The sequence below is a fragment of the Hippocampus zosterae genome, chromosome 15 (assembly GCF_025434085.1).
Source record: "Hippocampus zosterae strain Florida chromosome 15, ASM2543408v3, whole genome shotgun sequence".
Classification (NCBI taxonomy): Eukaryota; Metazoa; Chordata; class Actinopteri; order Syngnathiformes; family Syngnathidae; genus Hippocampus; species Hippocampus zosterae.
Genome location: NC_067465.1, coordinates 961,184 through 982,106, shown reverse-complemented (window position 1 = coordinate 982,106; position 20,923 = coordinate 961,184). Strand labels below are relative to the sequence as shown.

Below are 20,923 nucleotides of genomic sequence, written 5' to 3'. Positions count from 1 at the left end.
AAAGCCCCCGACAGTGGTTCGAATGAAGACCTGAACATGAAAGAATCAGTGGCGGGCCGTGCATTTCAACCTTCGGCCTTCAGTGACGTCACATACTTGAACACAATACAGTCTCGGCTCGTCGGGCAGCACTTCATTTCAGGAGCATTTCAAACCATCAAGTATCACATTATCAAGTCATCTGACTTTATCATATAATTCGCCGTTACTTTGCAGAACAACAACTCCAGCAAGCAGCCATCATCCGCATTTGAGAGAGAAGCGCATTTGCTGTCCTACCTTATCTTTGCTGTCATGCCCTCCAAGTCTTTCCACTCCGAGCCTTTCCAGCACAGCTGTGCTTTAATGCCAACTCATTCGAAGTTGCACTTGCTGTCTGTTTTGTCAGAGTGCCCATTGTCAATCCTTGCCTTGTATGAAGCAGCCATAGTGACGTTTTCTCCCCTTTCACCCAAGGAGGTGACCAACTTCTTTCCAAACATTTGGATCCTGCTTCTTCCTTCCACACACCTGGACAACTTCTTCTTCGTTGGTGTCTTTTTGGTCATTCAACCAGTGGAACTCGAGCTGTGTTATCTGGATGTGTGCACCACGCTGCCCCTAGGAGCACAAGGGTGTGCATAGACAAACAACCATTTGCGCTCAGAATCACACCTCGGAACAATTTGGAGTGCCCAATCAACCTGCCATGAGTGTTTTTGAAATGTGGGAGGAAATTTCAGTGCCCGGAGAAAAGCCACGCAGGCACGGGGAGAACATGCAAAATTCGACACAGGAAGGCCACAGCCAGAATCGAACCCGGCACCTCTGCAGTGTGAGTAATCATTTAATTATTTCATGTTGATACTGTATCATGGGTGGAAACAGAACCCAAAAATAATGATATTTTGTCCCACCCTTAGTTCAAACTGTATTTATCACGGAAATATCAATACTGTATCATAAATGAACATATACTGACATGTCACATTATAGTTATTTTGTCCCACCCCTCGTTAAAACGGATTGATAAGTGACACTTGTACAAAAGATGCAGTTTGGCGCAATTCGAAACGGGAATGTTTGCGCCGTTGTGGGCGTGAACAAAGCCGAGTCGCTTCACATCCAATTAAAGCGGCTTCTCTCATTCCCTTAAAAATTGGTGCGCGAGAGGCGCGCTCTCTTTTATATGGCGGAAGCAGAAACCGATTTGTTTTTACTCTGAATCTGCTATGGATGAAAACATCATCAGAAATTGAAATGATATGTCGAAATTTGGATTCTGTAGACTCAATTAAATATTCCCTTTATTTACCCGACCTGTGAAGACCAGAGAGTTCAAGCATCGGACTGGCACCCGTCAGCTGGACGTGTCTGCCCTCCAGTCGGCTGACTGAGCCTTCGCCGCTAACACAACATGACGACAACCGAGGCAACGTTCACACCAGCCCACCAAGTCATCAATAATAAGACAAGGTGAGTAGGCAAAGAGAGAGGACGGAAGGCGGGGGGGTCCAGATACAGATCCGTGATGTGACATGTGCTCTGCATAAGAGTCCTGCCGGCGAAGGTTTGGAGGGTGCGGCCTTTTCCTCTCGAGTTTCTCCCCGCGACATCAAAGAGACGTGACGTGCGGGGGAGGCCACTCAGCGTCACGGTCACACGGATGGGACATCCATCCGCTGGTTGACTCAGTCCTCTTCTTCGACGTAAGTGGAAGGAAACCAGCCCACCTGGAAACAAGAGCCCACACACAACTCATGCACGGGCTAGAATAGAAACAGAGCAAGATCGGTAGCGGATAATAGCATTAAAAAAGACATCAATACAATTTGTAGGCATGCATTGCAGCATATGGCTTTTTTGGGTGATTCATTTTGAAATTAATTTATTTCTATGTTTAGAAAAAGTGTCAATTCAGGGGTTATGCAAGTCGCTATGTCCGGGCAAATACAAATAGCAAGGCGATATATTAAATTTTTTCAAAATTGATTTGTTAAAACATTTTTGGGGGGGAGGGAAGTTTGTGCGGAAAAATTTGGGACAACACAAAAACAGACCATTGTTCCACGAAAGTCAGTGTCTGGCGTATCTTTTCGTGCCCGAAGAAAAATGTTCACTCAAGACATTTTAAGGATTCGCAGACACCCTGTAAGTAAGCATTCCAAATCAAACTACCTTCAGACTGCAGGTCTCACTGCTCAATTCAGATTTTGGTGTTAATTAATGATCTAATTAATAACTCAGATACAGGTCCCGGAAGGGCAATAAAAGAAAAATAGGAATCGGGTAGCCAAAGTCAGATTGCGGCGCACCTTTCCAGCCACCTCCCCCTTCCACCAGCCACTGGCCATCTTTGAGTAGATATTGACCATGTCCCCCCGCAGCAGAGGCAGCTCCCACGGGTCCTTGGAGCTGAAGTCGTAGCGAGCCACGGCCACGGCCACCACCCTGGGAGAAAACACTGGTGGACCGCAAAGGGGCGAATGTCATCGGGGGAACTTGAACATGCAATCATTTTGTGAGTGAAAAAAAAAACATGCAGGGAAGGTCGCATCCAAGGATTTCTTCTGAATGGGATGTAACCGTGTACTAGAACTGGAGCGCTAGTTGTTAACGATAAAAGCAATATTGAACTTTACAACATGCAAAACGGACTGCGTAGATTGTTGAGTAGGTGCCGATGTTTTGGTCAGCAACAAAGTTCAAAGAGTTGAAGTGACGTCGGAGCCGAGCGGATCGATACGTTGAAACAGAAATGAGAACGTCTCATTATGGCTAGTTTGTCCATTCGTAGTTCGCATGTATCGATGATACGCTATCATGAACAGAAACGATGCATCAGAAGATGGAGATATTTTTATTTTCACATTTGGTGCTAACTGTATGTTTAACTCGTGTATCAAACGAGGGGAATGTTTGTGATGTATAACAAACTCTAACTTGTCAAGAGGCAATTCATGCGCCTCGGGGATGCGGTTTTATCTTGCAATAAAATTGAAATGGGCTGAGCAGAATTTTTTTGCTGTGTGATAAAAACACACAGTACTTTTTCAACTCAAATACATTTTATGACGTTTTTATTAGTGATTAATATTCATTGATCTGGGTATATTTTGAACACCGACAAACTACCAACAATAGTTCCTCGCTATGTCCTTTTTTTTTTTCTTTTTAAGCCAAATCCTGGCTGCTGTGTGTCAACACTTTTTTTTTTTGCATTATTTATTCGTGGAGTAGCAAAAAAAAAAAAAAAGTCATGCGGCAAGACTGGAGAGCAAAGAAAGGCCGTGTAGCTGTACCTGACCAGAAAGGAGAGGATGAGGGAGGAACAAAGCTGCAACCACCGGGAGCAACTACACACACAAATACAGCCCAAAGAGAGAGCAGCAGAGGCACGGGGTTACACGAGTGCACGAGAGAGAGAAAAGTTGGCAAAGTCAAAGAACAAGCAAAGGAAGCCATGTTGAGTGGGAGAGAAGAATGAGTGGAAGTCTGCACCAAGGGGACAGACCAATGTATGGGCAAAGGGTTTAATAACGTGAGTTTTTAAAAATATATAATTTCACAGATGGGTTTTTGTAGATCTGTTTGTTTGTTTTTAATCCATTGGCCTCCGGGACAGTTGCGCTTGTGACCAAGTAAACATTTGGCAGAGGCATCAATTGAGGTGAGACCTTGAAATTGGTCCAGTCTGATTTGTTTGTTTTGTTGTTGTATTTTCATTAGCCTATAGAGAAGTTGTCAGCAAATGACTGCGGACGGCTTCTACGGAGGTGAGGCTAGTTCGTAACCGTTGCCCCTCGAAGGGTTAAAGATTCGCATTGCTTTATACTTGTACAGATCCATTTTGTTATGATGTACAGAGTTGTATGTTTTTTTCATTGGCCGATTAATTTGTGCCCTCTGAACAAGCAACAAGTGGCCGGGCAAAATTCTCAAGGTGATGCCTTTATTTGTACACATGCATTTCGTCAAATAAATGCCTGCCTGGCAGAGAGCAGCAGAAGCATCTTCTTTTTTTTTTTTTTGGTCCATAAGCACTTCTTTTGATTGTGTTTATTTATTTTGATTTCATTTTTTTTGTCGTTGTTTTTTTTTTTTCTTTTGGCATGGCATCTGTCTCTCAAAGGAAGCCGGTGCCCACACAATCTCGCTCTAAGTCTACGGGGGCGGATGACTTAAGGCAATAATAATCTATCCCAGAATGCACCGAGGAAGCAGCGCCTCTGTAAAGGCGTCTTGTCGCTGAATGGCGCCGCTGCTTTGAAGCCGTGTGAGGATGTGCACACACACACACACACACACATTCATACACAGAAAAAGGCTAACGTTAGCTTTGTTCTGGCGATGGTGCTTGTTTACGTATTTTCACTCCAGCTCCCCACTGCGCCTTTAATTTGCAAACTTCTTCCCCCGGTAATATCCCCGCCACGACACCCGGGGTTTCCCTCAGGTTTGTGTCACTCACTCTTCTTCTTTCCCTCTTCTTCTTCTACTCGGCTGGCTGCGCGAGTGACATGTCATGTCCTGTCAGGAAAATTGTGCATGCGCGTCAGAGGCGAGCAGCGTGCTATCTGGCATGGCGGTCATGAATGGTGGGGCTCCCGTTGCCCGCCTGGGGCGGCGACCTCGAACTGGGAGCGCTCTGGCGAGCTGCCAGGACGCCTCTCCATTCATTTCGCTTTTATCTTTGCTCGATTTTTTTTTCGACTATTTCAGAAAACATCATGATAGGGAAAAAGAAGAACTTTTGCCATCCTTTGGGATTGTTTTTTTTTTTCTTCTTCTAGTTTGCACTGAACCCAGTGTAATATCGCTATCCAGATACCAGGCAAGAATATCAAGATATGAAATTCCGTCCATATCGCACAGTCCTACTACACGCTGTTGTCACCTATCGCCCAACCGCATTAGCTACTTTGCTACGGTGCCAACCTTTAAGTATCTATGCAGATGCAACAACTGGAGGTTCATTAAAGTCAGTCACATTCCATTTGAGCCGTCTGTCTCGTTTCTGACCATATCATCCCTTGTCTGTCTAACCGCCTCATTAAAGTGACTTCTTCCCTACCTGCCGTCTCCTCACTCCTTGCTTCGAGAATGTGCTTGTTATCAAAGACAGCGCCTTGGCATACCCCTCATGGCTTTTCACGGGCAAAATGAATTTCTCCACAAAAGCCCACAAGACGGTGCCATCAAATGAATTCAGACCCCCCCCCTCTCCCCCTCTCCTCCCCAGCATCCGTATTTGCTCTAAGATGGGAGCATCTACAGCTGTCAGACGCAAGAGTCTCTGAAGCAAAGTCTTTTTTGCGAGGGTGCACTCACCGCTGCCAGTCTTGCTAATGGCCCAAGACGAGCTTCCGTCATAGCATTCCCGGTAAGGGACACGAAGATTGGTGTCGAGGCTGCTGAAGCCTTCTTTTAAGGAGTGCTGCTTGTAGTACTTCACCAGGTCCTGCAAGGAAACCAAAACGCATGTCGCCGAATGACATGTGGACCCTTTCATGCACCCTGTAACCTGAGAAGACGATAAGCTATCCACTGTCGTAACTGAAAGGGTTCATCAGATCAACAGCTACAATAATTCTCACAAACTACCGAATCCTCTACTATCTGGATCCATATAAATTCAACAAAAGAGTTTTTGTTCAGTGTACTTTACTTACCATGTGTACCTAGCTAGCAAGAGTAGCTAGTGTACGCCCCCCAATACGCCTACTGTCACTTTGCAGCAATAGAAAATGCTCTGCTAACCGCCTACCGACTCACTACTCCCTATTTTTCTTCGTACTTCATTTTATTTTATCGGTTTATTCATCTAGTTAGCATGTTTTAATGATGCTGTTATTCCACGGTGATTGGCAACAAAACCCTCTGAACGGAACGACATCAAATAGACGGGATTGCACTCAAGTTTCACGCTTTGTGGAGCACCTCGGAGCCTTACCAGCAGCGTTTTGAAGAGTCGACTCTCTGCGATGTAAAAGCAGCCGTCCTTGGTCAGAATCTTAATGTGCTTGACTCTGTCGTTGAACCTGCGCGAGGATGAATAAGACATGCGCTGCTAATCAACGAGACACGCTTGCAAACGTCAGGCCCGGCCTCCCGTGTTGAAAGTCACGAAGGTCTTGCGAGAGCACACTCAAGACCTCTTTTGAGCATTCCACATTCGCTCGCATCAAATGAGACGAATGGCTAATGGCAGAATGTTGTCACGTTTGTTTTAACATGCGGTCAGATTTAACCTTCCTGTTGCTTTGCGCATCAAACTGACCTGTTCTCAAGGTTACAAATACATTGGTGCGCCGGGATACAAGTAATCTGACTAAGATGTATTTGAAGATTTTTTTTTTTTTTTTTACTTTGGCTTGGCTCCGAGCTCTCCCTTAGAGATAAGGTGAGAAGCTCGGTCATCCGGGAGGGGCTCAGAGTCGAGCCGCTTCTCCTCCACATCGAAAGGAGCCAGATGAGGTGGCTTGGGCATCTGATTCGGATGCCTCCTGAGCGCCTCCCCGGTGAGGTGTTCCGGGCATGTCCCACCGGGAGGAGACCCCGAGGAAGACCCAGGACACGCTGGAGAGACTATGTCACCCAGCTGGCCTGGGAACGTCTCGGGATCCCCCGGGGAGAGCTGGAAGAAGTAGCTAGGGAGAGGGAAGTCTGGGCTTCCCTGCTAAAGCTGTTGCCCCCGCGACCCGGCCCCGGATAAGCGGTAGATGATGGATGGATGGATGGATGGATGGATGGATGGATGGATGGATTTGGCTTGTTCGCCAAACGTCGAGATATGATTTGAGAAATGAGCGTCAAGTGGTGGCAGTGAGCTCAACTCGCGTCGCGTCACAACAAGCAGCAGTTTCGCGCAGCGTGAATGACTGTCAAACTAAACATCAAATAAAGAGAATCCCACATTATTTGAAGATAAACGACGGATCCATACATGTTGACACAAAATATACTGTTGTAATCTTCAGGCATACGAACGATCATTATCCTCTATTAAGCATGACTAACTCTTGAATCCTTTCCACAATGACGACTTACTTTATACTAATGGCATACTCTGTGCATTCTTTACTCCGATGCCGAACCAGATAGGTGCTGTTCCCTCTGTCCTGAAGCTCCTCCTCGGCCTGGCACCTCTCCATAGGCCCCGCAAACCTGCAAAAGCCCCGCCGAGTCGTTGTGAATGTGAACAACTGCACGTAATTGAGAATTCACGTGTTATTACCAGAGCTGTGCGGAGTAATCGACAGGCTTGGGTAGCTGGCACGTCGCAGAAGAAGAAAAGAAACACGACGGTTATTATTCGGTTCATTGCGCTTGAAAGGCATGGAGGTCAGAGGCCCGTTGGTGTGATCGTGGAGGCACAGGAGGGGTTGGGGGGGGGGGGGGGGGGGGCTCAAATCAGACCTCAACAGGAGCGCCAGCATGTAATGGAAAAGCACATCTCTTCGCCGCCGACGTCAATAGTGGCCATTACTTGGCTAAATGCATCGCGCTCACGCTTAATGCGCCGTATTGATCGGCGAGAAAATATGCGCACTTACGCAGGGGCAAGGCTTCACGGCATCGCTGGGAAAGAAGCCAATCTTGCCGCTCGCCGGGATTCTGCCCTGTGAATAGGACGGGACGTTAAATCGCATGAAATGTGTTCCCGCGCCTCCCCGTCCAATCACACCCCTTCCACACCTTTCCCTTCCCTCCCACACCGCCGCGGATAAATCCTGGGCAATTAGCGCGCAACGAGCGGTGCGTCTAATTTGCAGCTCGCGCCCGGTTAATTACGCTCGCGACTCAGCCGGCAGTTTGATTTGTAGCGCGTCACATCCAGGGGCTCGTTTCGGCCCCCGAAATGATGGAGACTGGGTTGCACCAAGCGAATACGCAAGCAGCGCGGAAAACAAACAAACGAACACTCTTGTTGATCTCAATTTAGCGTCGGAATTGGATGCAGAGGTATTTATTTGATTGCCTCCTTGCAGGATGATACAAGAAAACAAAATTACAACCCATTGCCATGAAACGTTGTAAGAGTAACGAAAATTGTATGGAGCATATTGGGCAAGAAAAAGGAAGCGTAACTGCCTCGCCTTTGGCTAGCGAACGTTATCGCAAGTGCGATGATTTTGGGCACATGTTGCACTTTCCCAGAGAGAGGATTAAAGCCACGGGTGTCAAACGCAAGGCCCGGGGGCCAGATCTGGCCCACTATGTCATTTTATGTTATGTGGCCTGCGGAAGCAGCTCAAACATGTCAAATTCCACGATCCTTTCTAAAATGTCTGCCAACGTTTTCAATGCTCATATGCTCATAAATAAGAGGTATATTCCTTTTGACCAAACCCTCATGTTAGAAACTTAAACAACAGTTAAATCAACAGTTACTCTTGACTTATTGATATGGTTTCGGTCATAACGGCCCGCCCAAGTGAAACGGTAACTAAAATGTGGCTGGCGACCTCACAATGCAGAGGTCGAGGGTTCCATTCCGGGCTCCGACCGTCCTTGGTGGAGTTTGCATGTTCTCGATTGTTTGTTTTACTGGCGCAAAGGTTATTTTGCGGACCCCCAAACTCCAGCTCGCAGCCCCCAAGCTGAAGTCTCGATGTTGCTGACTTTTTCGACGTTTCGGACCGTCTGACTTTCAGCTTGGCTGAGGTCTGATTCCAAAGTGACGCTCCAGTCTTGTGAACTTCATTGCGACAGACTGAGTTCATTTGTAAACGTTTAAGTCAACAAAGCGGCCGTCGTTAGCGCTAATTGAGAAAACGGAGTCCCCACCGACTCCAGTTTTACGTTTTGTTTTGGTTTTTTTTGCTCATCGACTCATCTGCAATTGGCCACCGCACTTTTTGGGGCAAGAGCGTGAAAAAAAGAAAAAAAAAGCCTGGCGGTTTAACTCGATTAGACTCTCTGTGATTCATTCTACGCAATAACATTTCATCCAAGCTCTTTTGGTTCTATTTGTTATGCCCTGGATAAGCGCGTGCTAAAAAGATTAAACGCATCACTCGAGCAGCATAAACAGGAGGCACCCGCTGAAGGATCAAATGAAATCACTGTGATTGATTGTATTGCTGTGCCAGCGGGACGGAGATAATTGCCTTCTGGGTAACGGCGGAGGGTGGATGTGTGAAGGCGGATAGAGATGGGAAGATATGGGAGGGGGAGGGGGGGGGGGGTAATTCTATCCTGTGGCGCCGCCGGGGACGCCCGAGATTAAGGGTACCCCGTGGAGCTTTAATTGTCATCACAAGTGCTTGTGTTTGGAAGCCAAGTCCTTCGCAGTAACCTTTGAATTCAGAAGACAACATCAATGTCTGTTTTTCTGCTCGATGTTCTTGTTTTGACATTGGTGTCAAGATGGAAATGAACCCCCAACCCCAAATGGGACAGTCTTGTCCTACAATGGCAAAATGTTGGTCAAGTCTGGCCGCGGACCACGTTGGGCCCACTCAGTTCTTTAAGCCAACATTTTACACCATGAAAAGTACTGTACTATATTACTTATAGTACTTTGATTTGTTTTGAAATCTTGAAATGGTCTCGCTCGACCTCCCGACGCGCCTGCCCCGGTGCCTCAGGTCTGCGGAGCAGCCGCTGCTGGAGTGACTGAGGACTAGGCGGAGCCTCAGTGGGGATCAAGCCTTTTCTGTTTCCGGTACTTCCCTTTGGAATGACTTTCCATTAACTATTAATCAAGCCCCCGCGCCCCCTGGCCATTTTTAAAACTTGTCTTACGAAACATTTTTATTCTTTGGCTTTTGACCCAACATGACACGTGAGATTGTTCGATTGTTTTAAGTCTGCAGTCAAATCTGCGATCTTATAAGAAGGAAAATCTAACGAGAAAAAATATATCAGATGAAAATGCTTTTTTTTATACCTAATTGACATCCAACTCACAGTTTGCACATTCACAGATTTTTTTCCCCTAATTAAAAAATTTAATTTTTTTAGGAGGTTGGGTTTTATTTATTTCCCCCCGCCGCCACCCGCCATCAACCTATTGCCTCAGTGGCATGATAGCGCACCGACGATTGAAAACTGTGATCCGGATATATATTTTCATTGGAGGTCTGCCATGACACGGACAAACATGGCGGATGAGGCTTTAATCGCCAACAGCCAGGATGAATCAGTGGTCTTTCAAAAAAAAAACAACCCCCAGATAAGGTCAAACGATATCATTGGCCTCACTAAGAAGAAGGTGCCGCCCCACCATGAAAAACAAGCCGGAAAAAAAAAGGCCAGCAGGTCGTTGTCCCGCGAAAGCCTCTAAATTCATCAACTCTCCGCTGACATCATCCAATGCCGCTCTATGATTTCATCTGACCAAGCAAAGAGGGAGTCACATGACCCGTGTGTCACGCGTTACCAAAAACGCTTTGCGTCATCGTTCAAGTGACAGATGGGAGTGCAGACTTCCACCAAGGCGTAAGAATGATGCGATTTTTTTATGACCTTGTATGTACGTATATTTTGACGAGGTTTCATTGAAAACACTTTGCTCGCTTTTGATTCCTGACGATAAAAACAACAAAGTAATATAAAAGAATGAAAGTGATTTCAATCAAGAAAAATGTCATGGATATCAGCAAAGACGTTTTTGACTGCGCCAATAAAAGCAAGAAAGAAATGACGGTGAAAACTTTTGGAGTCGTCATTAAAGCCCCCTGAAAGAGCGAGTTAGTAATGAGAAATAAAACGAAAGCGAATGATTAATCTTTCATATGTTCATGAAGAAATGAAGGCAACCTAGCAAAAGGTGGTGTAGTAATGAGTCATTTCAGTCAAAGATTTGGCGAAACTCATTTTGCTTGCGTTGGATTCATGCGGATAAAAACAATACAGAAATGAAGGCTGCGGTAGACAATAGCAATCATACGAATTAAAGCCCAGGCCGAGGCGATTTAGTAGAAACAGAACAGATTTTCAATCGCAATGCGGTGCCCTCCTTCTGACATTCGCCAGCAATTTTTTTTCTCTCCTCGGTTACTCCACGCACTGCGCGGACTCAAACGAGCGACTTTGCAGAGGACGTCGCGTGCGGTCCAAGGCCTGCGCCGTGACACGTTTCTCCCTCTCCGAAGAGTGGCGTGAGGCACGCACACGCAGAGACGCACGCACCTGCCACCAGTAGCTGTGCAAGTCGGCGAACATCAGCTCGATCACATCGCCCGTGCGGGCGCACAGCGGGGCGCCGTGGGGCGGGCAGGGGGCGCCGCCGTAGTCGCGGATCACCAGCATCCTGGCTAAACCTTTAACATACAAGCGGAAATGCTTCTCAGGAAAAATTGTCTTCATTCGTACAACTCTGTACATCATAACAAAATGTATTTGTTGAAAGGGTTAACAACCACTGAAGAATATTCTAGAAGAATATGATTTTAGACATTTTCAAGCGTGAACATGGATATTTGAGATGGGGTGGGGGCTGAGGCAGAGGTGTAACCCCTCCCCCCTCCCCGACTGACATTAAGTCATACTTCTCCAAAGCGGTCGTTCACTTGAACAGCAGATTCTTCTCCGTCCTTCCTGACCACTCACAAATGCTATATTTTCTAAGAGCAGTGCAAAAAAAAAAAATGGCCGCTGGCGTCAGGCTCTGAGGTGGAGACGGAGCGCTCCTGCCAGGGCAGACGACACGGCCACTTTGTCAGCCGCCTTCATCCAGACCCCCTGAGGAAGCTATTAACTGCACCGCTCCACCTCACATGCTCATATTTTCAACATGAGCCTTTCACACAAAACAAAGCAAAGTGAGATGTTGCCGCAACTGTGCCACGGACAAACTTTGACGACGGCGTGGATAAATGCTCCGCCGATGCCTTGACTTACGAGTGCCCCAAATTCGAGTCATCGCTTGGTTGATTGATTCTCTTCAATTTCCAGTGAGTGTGTGTGCGTGCGTGTGCGTCTATATATGAATATATATACAGTATATATATTCATTCATTCATTCATTCATCTTCTGTACCGCTTGATCCTCACTAGGGTCGCGGGGGGTGCTGGAGCCCATCCCAGCCGTCTCCGGGCAGTAGGCGGGGGACACCCTGAATCGGTTGCCAGCCAATCGCAGGGCACACAGAGACGAACAACCATCCACGCTCACATTCACACCTAGGGACAATTTAGAGTGTTCAATCAGCCTGCCACGCATGTTTTTGGAATGTGGGAGGAAACCGGAGCACCCGGAGAAAACCCACGCAGGCCCGGGGAGAACATGCAAACTCCACACAGGGAGGCCGGAGCTGGAATCGAACCCGGTACCTCTGCACTGTGAAGCCGACGTGCTAGCCACTGGACTACCGGGCCGCCCGGCAGTATATATATATATATATATATACATTAAAAAAAACAACAACAGACCTGGATCTGGAGGGGTTGTGCCTTCCTGAGGAGAGATGGGAGACGGAATCAGTGGAACCTAAACGATATGAGTCACAGTCATCATGGTGGACAGACATCGAGAATAAGGTACACTGAGAGGGGCTTTCATCACTTCGGAAAGACCATCATCATACATATGCTTACGTGGAGGAAGACAAAACAGTGGAGATCTTCTTACCTTGGAGCGATGCTTGGATGACTCTGCGGAGGGAACAAAAGGTAAGAAGCGGGTGAGAAAAAAAACGAAAAAGGTTGTCCTCACCCGTCCTCCTGCAGAGTCCCAGCTGACCAAGACACTCCTTGTGGACGGCCAGTGCGCATTTTAAACAAACGTAGCCCTGGTTGAAGACGCCCCTGCACGGAGACACATTTCGACATGATTTGATGTCATCCTCATGTCACAGATGAACACGTGAATAGAAAGCGCCAGTGTAACCTGAGCAGCAAGTGACAAAAGCTGCACGAGGAGATTCGGTCGAAGGTGTGCATCTTGAACTGGTGGCCGTTATGGTTGGCCAGAGCCGGTCGGATGTTCGATCTGGTCCGCCAAATGGAGAAGAGAAAACACCCGAATAGCATTCTTTTGGTTCAAGTCGCTCGGTTGGCCGGGTAGCGATAACGGGCAAATGTTAGTCAGAGTAAGGAGTTGTCTCAAATACTTGGCTCCTCCCTCCGAGTTACACCATCGTGACCGACTTGAAAGTACAATTTGTGGCTACTCCATTCACCTCTGATGCAAACAATGACCAACAAAACGAAACATAGAATTGTCATTTAAAAATAAAAGACACTTACACGGCCATTTCAAACTGATCCAGCCATTTCTTCTTCAGCTCCCTGGTCTTGAAAAAGAGCTCAAAGCTGGTGTGGCCTTGCTGGTGCGTCACGTAGAAGCCGTAACACCACTATGTGAGGGGGGGGGGGGGCGACAAACAACGACATTCATCAGAGATTTGGGAGTTGGAGGTCAACTGTAGCACGGCATGGCCTGGTTTTTCAAGAAAGGGATCATTCTTCTTGACTTGATATGGCGCAAATGAAACTCATCAAAGATTGTGTTATAAACAGAGAGCGAGATCACCTTCTTGCCCTCCTTGTCCGACATTGGGTTGTCGGTGATCTTGAAGACGTTGAGGTCGAGCACGTCCTTCATCTCGTAGTTGTCGCCGCGTCGTTTGCAGACCACGGCGGCCACGTCAAACAAGAATAGGTGTCTGCAAACCAGGCCGCGGCAATTCGGTCGGCTGGAGTGTTGAGATGAAGACAAAATGTCCGCTCCGCAAACCTGTCCAGTTTCCTCCGGTCAAAGTTGGACACCATGCGCACTTCTCCGTCTCCTCTCGGCCGACCGTAGCGGATTAGAGGCTGGTTCTTTCGGGTGCGAACGGCAGATTATTTTTGTTATGATCAGAATATATCAATGTAAAAAAATATGACACTTGTGCCGCAAATGCTACGTAGCCATAAAATCATAATCAACAACAACTGTGCTTTTCGAGACAAATCTATAATTGCATTCCTGTAAAATCGAAACAGCTATTTACCAACTACCGTACTTTTAACGTCATTTGCTTTCCAGCATGGCCCTGACATTGGACTGCATCATCAAAACATATGATAATAATTAAAAGAAGCAACCGGCAAATAATGTTGAGCTGCTTTCTATACCTTTCGGCATGAATGCCGGCCTTTGTCTACCATATTGTTATCACCAGCTGATGTTTACTTGCTCAATGAAGACTTTTTAAACAGGGCGACCCTGAACACATCCAATTGTATTTCTTCCCGACACAAACACGATCTGAATGAAAATGTTACATGCATGAGGCCTACCAGGTTCTCGATGGACCGCTGGTACTGGTCCATCTCCCGGAGTGTCTCATTGTCTCTCTTCACTTCATTGACAAATTGAGCCAGGTCCTGAGACACACGCACGCACACACACACATAGTGAAAAGCTGTGAGGATTTGATGCCTACACAAAAAGGTTTGTCAATGCCGATAGATGCCACAAGATGGCAGTGAAGCACTATTTCTCTGTTAGACAAGGCTATGGCCTGACTCAAGGAAGCTCCAAAACTCACTTCAACAGAGGTGCCTGGCATCAAGATTGGAGTTTTATAGAAAATAACACAGAATAGGTTATTTAATTGTTTTTTAAAAAATCTGCGAGCTACAAATCTGCGGGATCGCTGTTCACCTTTCTACTTACTTTCATGGCATCCAGCGCCACCTTCAGGTTGCTCTTGTCTGCAGCATCGTGAGTGTGCTTTAGAAGCTCCTGCGGGGGAAAATAATTCATTTACTTTAGTGTCAAATCGTGACCATCGTAAAAACATGACAGAACCTAACAACTTCCAATGAAGTGCGTTTCAATTTCAATTCACACATGCACGCGCCAGCCTCTCGAGCAAGAAGCAGTGGGACGTTATTGATGGAAGGAGAGGGCATGTGTGTGCGGGCGGCCATCTGTTGACGACACCTGAGGACGACTTTGTGAAGGTCAACGCAAATGAACGAGGCCAATGGGGGTGTATTTAATTTATTTTCTTACGCTTTAAAAGCTGGTCCTTAGGCAACGTTTTTTTTGTTTGTTTGTGTTTTTTTTTACATAAAACAATCAGGATACAAAAAAATGCCTGATGATTTCACAAATGATGACATTCAATTATGGCATTTAACTTAATGAAGCACATATTTAATTTGAACACGTCCAATTGCATGTTTCTGTGGTGAGACGGTGAGCCAAAATATGGAGAATGTCTCCCTCTAGTGGTTAAATATAGAGCGGTAAGAATTTCACCCACTTTCAGCCAAATTCTTCAATGAAAATTCCATACTTGCAACAAAAGGTGGTACTTGAGGACCCTCTGCATAGGGACCACCAGCAGGTCCCTCAGGGTAAACTTGCCGTTATTGGCCCTCTTGGAACACTCCTGCAAGTGCAAGTGTGACCATAACTCCTGGAACATTTCTTGGTGAACAATGCATGCCGCCGCGATGAGCACGGTGTAGATGAGCTTGTAAAATCCTGACCTCTAGCTTGAGCCGGACATCCTCCTTCTCCTTGCAGATGAGGTCCAGCACGGCGATGGCGATCTCCACGCGGCTGCAGTAGATGCCATAGATGAGAAGTCTGCGAGACAAAAGTGATACAACCCACTGTTAAATGGCACTTGTAAGGCAAAATTGACTTCTTAATGGCTTGCATCCGAATAGCGGGGTCTCTGCAGTGCCTCCCTATTCATCCATCCATCCATCCGTTATCCGAGCCGCTTTATCCTCACAAGGGCTGCGGGCATGCCGGAGCCTATCCCGGCTGTCTTCGGGCAGTCGGTGGGGGACACCCTGAACCGCTTGCCAGCCAATCGCAGGGCACACAAAGACGCTCTTTCAAATAAAGGTGAAATACCTCTCTTTGTAGCTGATGAAGATCTGGTAGAGATTCAAAGCATTCTTGTTCAGGATGGAATCCCGAACGTCAGCCATCAGACTCTTGTGAACCTTCACCAAGTCCTGCGACGCGTATGAAAGCAGTGAAATGTTTAAAATAGGAATAAGAATCGATTATTACATTCATGCTCCAAACATATGACTCGAGGAAAACTCACTGGGATGTTGACAAACACTTGGTCGATTTCAGCCACGGAGAAAAACCTCTTGAGCGGGTTGAGGAAATACTGCGAGAAGACACACACAACAGCATCATTATCCAACCTGCTGGCAACAATATGAATGCAAATGTGTATTCATTTATAACAGCACTCAAACGGAAGCCGGCATTGCAAATCAAGGGCCAGGAAGAATGGGACATTAACATAAAAAGTGGAACAACTGCTCGATAAACACGAAAGGCATGATCATCGGGGACCGTAAAATAACCCACTGCATAACCACACATAATAAGTGTCGCGCACGCTTGGTTGAGCGTGAGGCAAAGATCCGAAAGGCAACGCGGGTACCTTCTCGATGGATTCCAGCGTCTCTGTGTACTTCTCTTCCGTCTGCTTGATTTCGGAGAGGCAGCAAGTGCGAACGTCTGACATCTCGACCTGCTTCTGGAAAGAAACGCGGCTCGTTGTGAATCTTAACAAAGGGATTAAAAAGTACATTCAGCGAGCTGCTCACAGCAATGCAGTAAACTGTACTGTACTCATTTGTGTGTGTGTGTGTACCTGTTGCTCGGTCCTCATAAGGTCCTCATAAATCTCCCCCCCTGCATAGTCTTCTTCCAGGGTGTGTACGGCCGCGTACAAATCATCCTCATCTTCCATGGCATGTTCACTACAAACCCACAAAAAAAAAACATGCAAACTTGAAATTTGGTCGGCATCTCTGTTAGGTGTAGACCCACAAAAAGGTCTCAAGAAGCCAAGCAAAGAAAAAAAAATAAAAAGGAAAAAAAAAAATTTGGTCTGTCTGCCATTTTGGTTTGTGTTGGCCATTTTACAGTCATTTGGGCCCTTTTCAGGGGTCCCTCGAAGACAGAATGATTGCTACTAAGGTTGAGCTACGTCTATGCGTTTTCATTGTGTGTAAGCTAAGTCTGACGACTCACTGTTGAACATAAAACCCAAAACCCACGTGCACAAGGTCAGAGCTGGACAAAACTTGTGTGGTGAAGGTCCAACGATAAAGTGATTCATTTGCGCCCCCTGCTGGCATGACTGGAAGTTGTCCCCCCCCCAGCCCTGAATAATTTTTAATAGGCATGTCATGCAAACTCATTCATTTCCTTTGATAATAGCAAACAAACAGAGCAGCGCCTCGCAGAGCCAAGATGATGGGCCGAGACGGTTCTGACACGCGCTGACATAATTATGTTCAACCAACAGCGATAATAGACCCTCAGAGAGAGAGGGAGAGAGCGCGAGGGCGACACCTCATACATACTCAATCAGGTCTTCCAGGTGATTGTAAATGTCCTCGTCCTTTAGACTCTCCTCTGTGGGGAAAGGCCTGCGAATGACAAAAGAAGACACTTGAAGATTACACCGGTTTCCAATGAGCGGAAGAATAGATTCTATTAAATTCTGATCGGGGTCTAGAAATCAAGGTTTGAATCCTGAATGCATTCAGGAAATCTGGTGGGGCTCTGAAGTCTCCTAACTCGGGTCAATTAGCGGAAGCCAGAGTTCAAATGAAACGTGGTGACAATGCATTTAGCTGTTGTTAAATGCTCTTTGGTGTTGTGTCCAGCCCAACGACAAAAACAACTTACTTGAATCCTCCTTGCTGGGCTATTGCTGTATATGAGAGTTTGGATAGGCTGTCCATGACCTGGTGAAACATGTCAATGTTTAGGTGAGAGCATATACTGTTGAGTGTCTATTTATACATTGACATTACAGCCAACCTTCCACGCACGTTGAAACAAGGACTGTTTTTTAGTCAAGTGCTCTGTACCTACAGAACAATGAGTAGCCTTCTTTCGTATTTTAGCTTAGCTTTGCCAACAATTGTCATGCACCCGACCACCACAACATCCATCGAAGCCTCTGGTTCATCTTAGATTCGCAATAAAACCGCGCAGGTGTCATATTTTATATTAGTGACCCTTTCCAAACAGCCGTAGCATTCAACGGTAAACTGAGCCTTGCTTCTTCTATTCAATGCCTTCAAAGCTTCTCAAATTTTCAAGAGTTGAAGAGTTGAATTGAAGAGGTGGTTCATGAGGTTTTCATTAGACAGGGCGGACGCAATCAGCTTCCTGCCGTGGCGTCTTGTCCACCAGGTGCACGAGCAGGATGCTCTCTTTGCGGCTTGAACGGATTTAAAAATAAATAAATACATCTGACTGTGAAGCAGAAGCAGAGATGATATATTGCCGTCATGAGTTGAGGTATTCTTGCGACACGATTGCGCATTTATGCATAAAGTTAATACAGTTTCCAAATCTGTACAACTACACCGAAGCCAAACCGGGTTTTTTTGCTTTGTTTCGTTTTTAAGAATGTGCTTACTACATCACATGTCAAAAGTGAACAAGACAATGGAGGATAAAATAACCACCGTGGTCTGTCGCCACCGAGACTTGTACAACACAGCCAGTCTCCAATACGTGAATTATTGTTTTTTTCCAAAGCTTTTTGCTATGGAGTATGAATGCACACAAACTCCACTTCAATCTTTGTAGTTGTTGTCGTAATAGTGGTAGTAGTAGTAGCACGAAGCGTGGCTTTCTGTGGTCACTGTAATGTAGGTTAGTCATCTTGTCATCAGTGTTCTAATGCTGCATCTTCTCGACCTCCAGTTGGCATCACTGACAAAAAGTGGATTATCCTGCTTCTGATTTTTCACATGTTCCCTTCTGGAGGAAAAAAAAAACCCCAGCAACACACCTTTTCCACATGTTTAAGTTGTAAGCATCCCAGCTGGATTTCATCCATCCAGGATGAACCCGACACGCTGAGAGGTGGCGGTGTTGTTGACACCTTGCCAGAAGGTTGTTTGATGAGGATTATACGGTACTGTACAAGATGCCTGGTACAGTACATATTTGCAGTGTACGGGATTATCAGATTAACTGGAAGCTTCTTTGGACCTCAACTCAACGAAAAGAAAATAGCATAGGAAAGGCATGCCAGCACCCGGCTTTGAAGCCGTTGCCACGCTTTGGAGAGACAGCGCAAGATGATAAACGGAAAAGCGTGTGAGCGGGAATATAATGAAGGGGTTAAATCGATCTGAACGTCACCTTTCCGAAGTCACGCACGTCAAACAGGTCGAAGGCATCAAACAGGTCACTTTTCTTCATGCCGAACACGTCGCAGCAGCACATCAGAAAGGTGCGAATGTTCTTCAAGCACAAAAACTGGGACAGTGATGGCAGGAAATTGTCAGGTATTAAATCGTTTTGATACATGGTGTACATATTATATAGCCTGCTCACTGTATTCAATGAGGTGTAGTTGTAACGGGAGGGAATAAGACTACCAAATTTCACACGGAACCCGTGGGTGAGTATATCGGCTTCCGGCAACCTGAACAAGAACACTACTAGAATAAATGCTGAAACGGCTTGCCGTAGTTGTGTGCGTGTTTGGACTCCTACAAATAAAAGTCCAAGTGTGCATCTGGCAAAAGCAGCGCTGGAGGGAGGCTTCTTTGTCCCACAACACTGGGCTCCATTGACCCTGATGCTTTGCTTTCCACACAGGGCAGAGAGCGGGTCACCGTGAAAGGGGGCCGCACACGTATGCATTTTTGTTTTTTCACTCGTACGCGGCCTACAGCTAGGGGCTATCCTACTCTTTTGCCATCACAGTCTAGTGAGTACACACAAGAGGGCCGCGCTCATCTTAGGGCTATTGTCAACTGACCACACAATTTCACATCATCTCCTGACATTAATTAACACGCAACTATATATTTGACATTTAACATGGCCTGATTTTTTTAAGTCACTTTACTGAGATTGACTAAGCGACAATTGCTTCAACTGGGGTCATCCCTCAAAAATTCTCTCTCCTGTGGAACAGAAAAGGCACACCTCAAATGTACATGATTTTGACTTCATGTCTGGAATCTTTCTCCAGTGGTGCCTTGAGATGCGAGTAACCCAATTAACTTTTTATTTTTTATTTTTTACATTGACTTGCTGGCAGAAATGTAAGATGTGAGCTCTGCGTGGTGGCAGTGAACTCAGTTGAACTCCATAGCAAGGAGCAGTTTGGCAGATAGTTAAAAGGGTTTCCGATACATACTGCACAATTTCTGCAATCACCTGATACGATTGATACTGTTGACAAAATACCTGAATACGAACACATTGGCAGCGATAGTGTATAGACATTTCCTTTCATTTCATATATTGTGGAGTAGCGTTGTATTGTTGCTACCTGGGACATCTGTGGCCTGAGGTTGATGTGCTTCAGGTCGATAGTGCTCGCCCTCAGGTTGTTGAGCAGCTGACAGAGCAGCACGCCATCGCGGAGCATCTGCGCCAAGTCGAACACTTGCGCCGTGTCCGCAGTGACGCGATGGTTGAGCGGCAGCACCTTGCAGCCGATGAGCCACGCGGCGCACTGCCTCCAGTACTCCATGACGGACGGACGGTGCGTGGACTAGTTTGAAAAAAAAAAAAGATTAAGTTTACACGCAGAAAAAACACGGCATGACTACAGCTGCATCGCTCGCAGGAGCGCAAGTGGAAGCCCACTACAGGCGCAACTTAAGTGATATGGGTCAAAAGTGGGCAAAGCTCCCCCCTCCCCCGCCTCCTTCCTCCGCCTTCTAGTGACATTTTACACGCGGTGTAAGTCTCGCTCTCGGAAGATCACAAACAACGAATTATTTATTTTGTTCACGTTTATTATTTTTATTTTGGTTTAGACTTTTAATGTATTTTGAAAAATACTTGTGTATTTGCCATTTTCTTCATTTTTAAAATCCCCCCCAATGTTGGGGGGGGGGGGTCAAAATGTCACCCAAGAATCAAGTTGCAGCATTATTTTCTCTATTTAAAAATGCATGTAACCACCTTCATCCATCTTTAATCCTGACCTTTAACTACGTGTAATGAGGGGCATTGGAGAGTGGC

At 46.2% G+C, this 20,923-nt stretch overlaps 1 protein-coding gene across 3 annotated transcripts; it reads right to left on the bottom strand.

Moving 5' to 3' along the window:
- Positions 1-810: 810 nt before the first annotated feature.
- Positions 811-20,552, bottom strand: LOC127616268 (guanine nucleotide exchange factor VAV3-like). Of its 3 annotated transcripts, XM_052087763.1 has the most exons (28): positions 20,223-20,550; positions 19,079-19,195; positions 17,603-17,661; positions 17,275-17,340; positions 16,557-16,665; positions 16,344-16,439; positions 15,993-16,061; positions 15,794-15,897; positions 15,418-15,517; positions 15,222-15,317; positions 14,594-14,662; positions 14,215-14,301; positions 13,667-13,752; positions 13,463-13,595; positions 13,177-13,286; positions 12,818-12,919; positions 12,644-12,735; positions 12,560-12,582; positions 12,361-12,418; positions 11,119-11,249; positions 7,536-7,601; positions 7,217-7,251; positions 7,030-7,146; positions 5,933-6,020; positions 5,311-5,440; positions 3,282-3,335; positions 2,295-2,443; positions 811-1,712 (listed from the first exon to the last, which is right to left on the bottom strand). In XM_052087763.1, exons 1-28 carry the CDS (start codon positions 20,424-20,426, stop codon positions 1,671-1,673), a joined length of 2,592 nt encoding a protein of 863 aa, XP_051943723.1. In that variant the 5' UTR covers positions 20,427-20,550; the 3' UTR covers positions 811-1,670. The 3 variants fall into 3 exon arrangements, 2 of the variants coding, with proteins under 2 accessions (XP_051943723.1, XP_051943724.1); XM_052087764.1 differs by lacking the exon at positions 3,282-3,335 and having other exon boundaries at positions 20,223-20,549; XR_007967085.1 differs by lacking the exons at positions 811-1,712; positions 2,295-2,443; positions 3,282-3,335 and adding an exon at positions 3,684-4,509 and having other exon boundaries at positions 12,526-12,582; positions 20,223-20,552.
- Positions 20,553-20,923: the final 371 nt, after the last annotated feature.

Excerpts from the sequence above, each read along its gene's own strand:
- LOC127616268 (XM_052087763.1), bottom strand. The coding sequence starts at position 20,426 with ATGGAGTACTGGAGGCAGTGCGCCGCGTGGCTCATCGGCTGCAAGGTG. Across the intron at positions 17,662-19,078 it reads ACGTGCGTGACTTCGGAAAG|GTCATGGACAGCCTATCCAA; the intron begins GTGACGTTCAGA and ends ATGTTTCACCAG. Across the intron at positions 5,441-5,932 it reads GACTCTTCAAAACGCTGCTG|GACCTGGTGAAGTACTACAA; the intron begins GTAAGGCTCCGA and ends GTTTCCTTGCAG.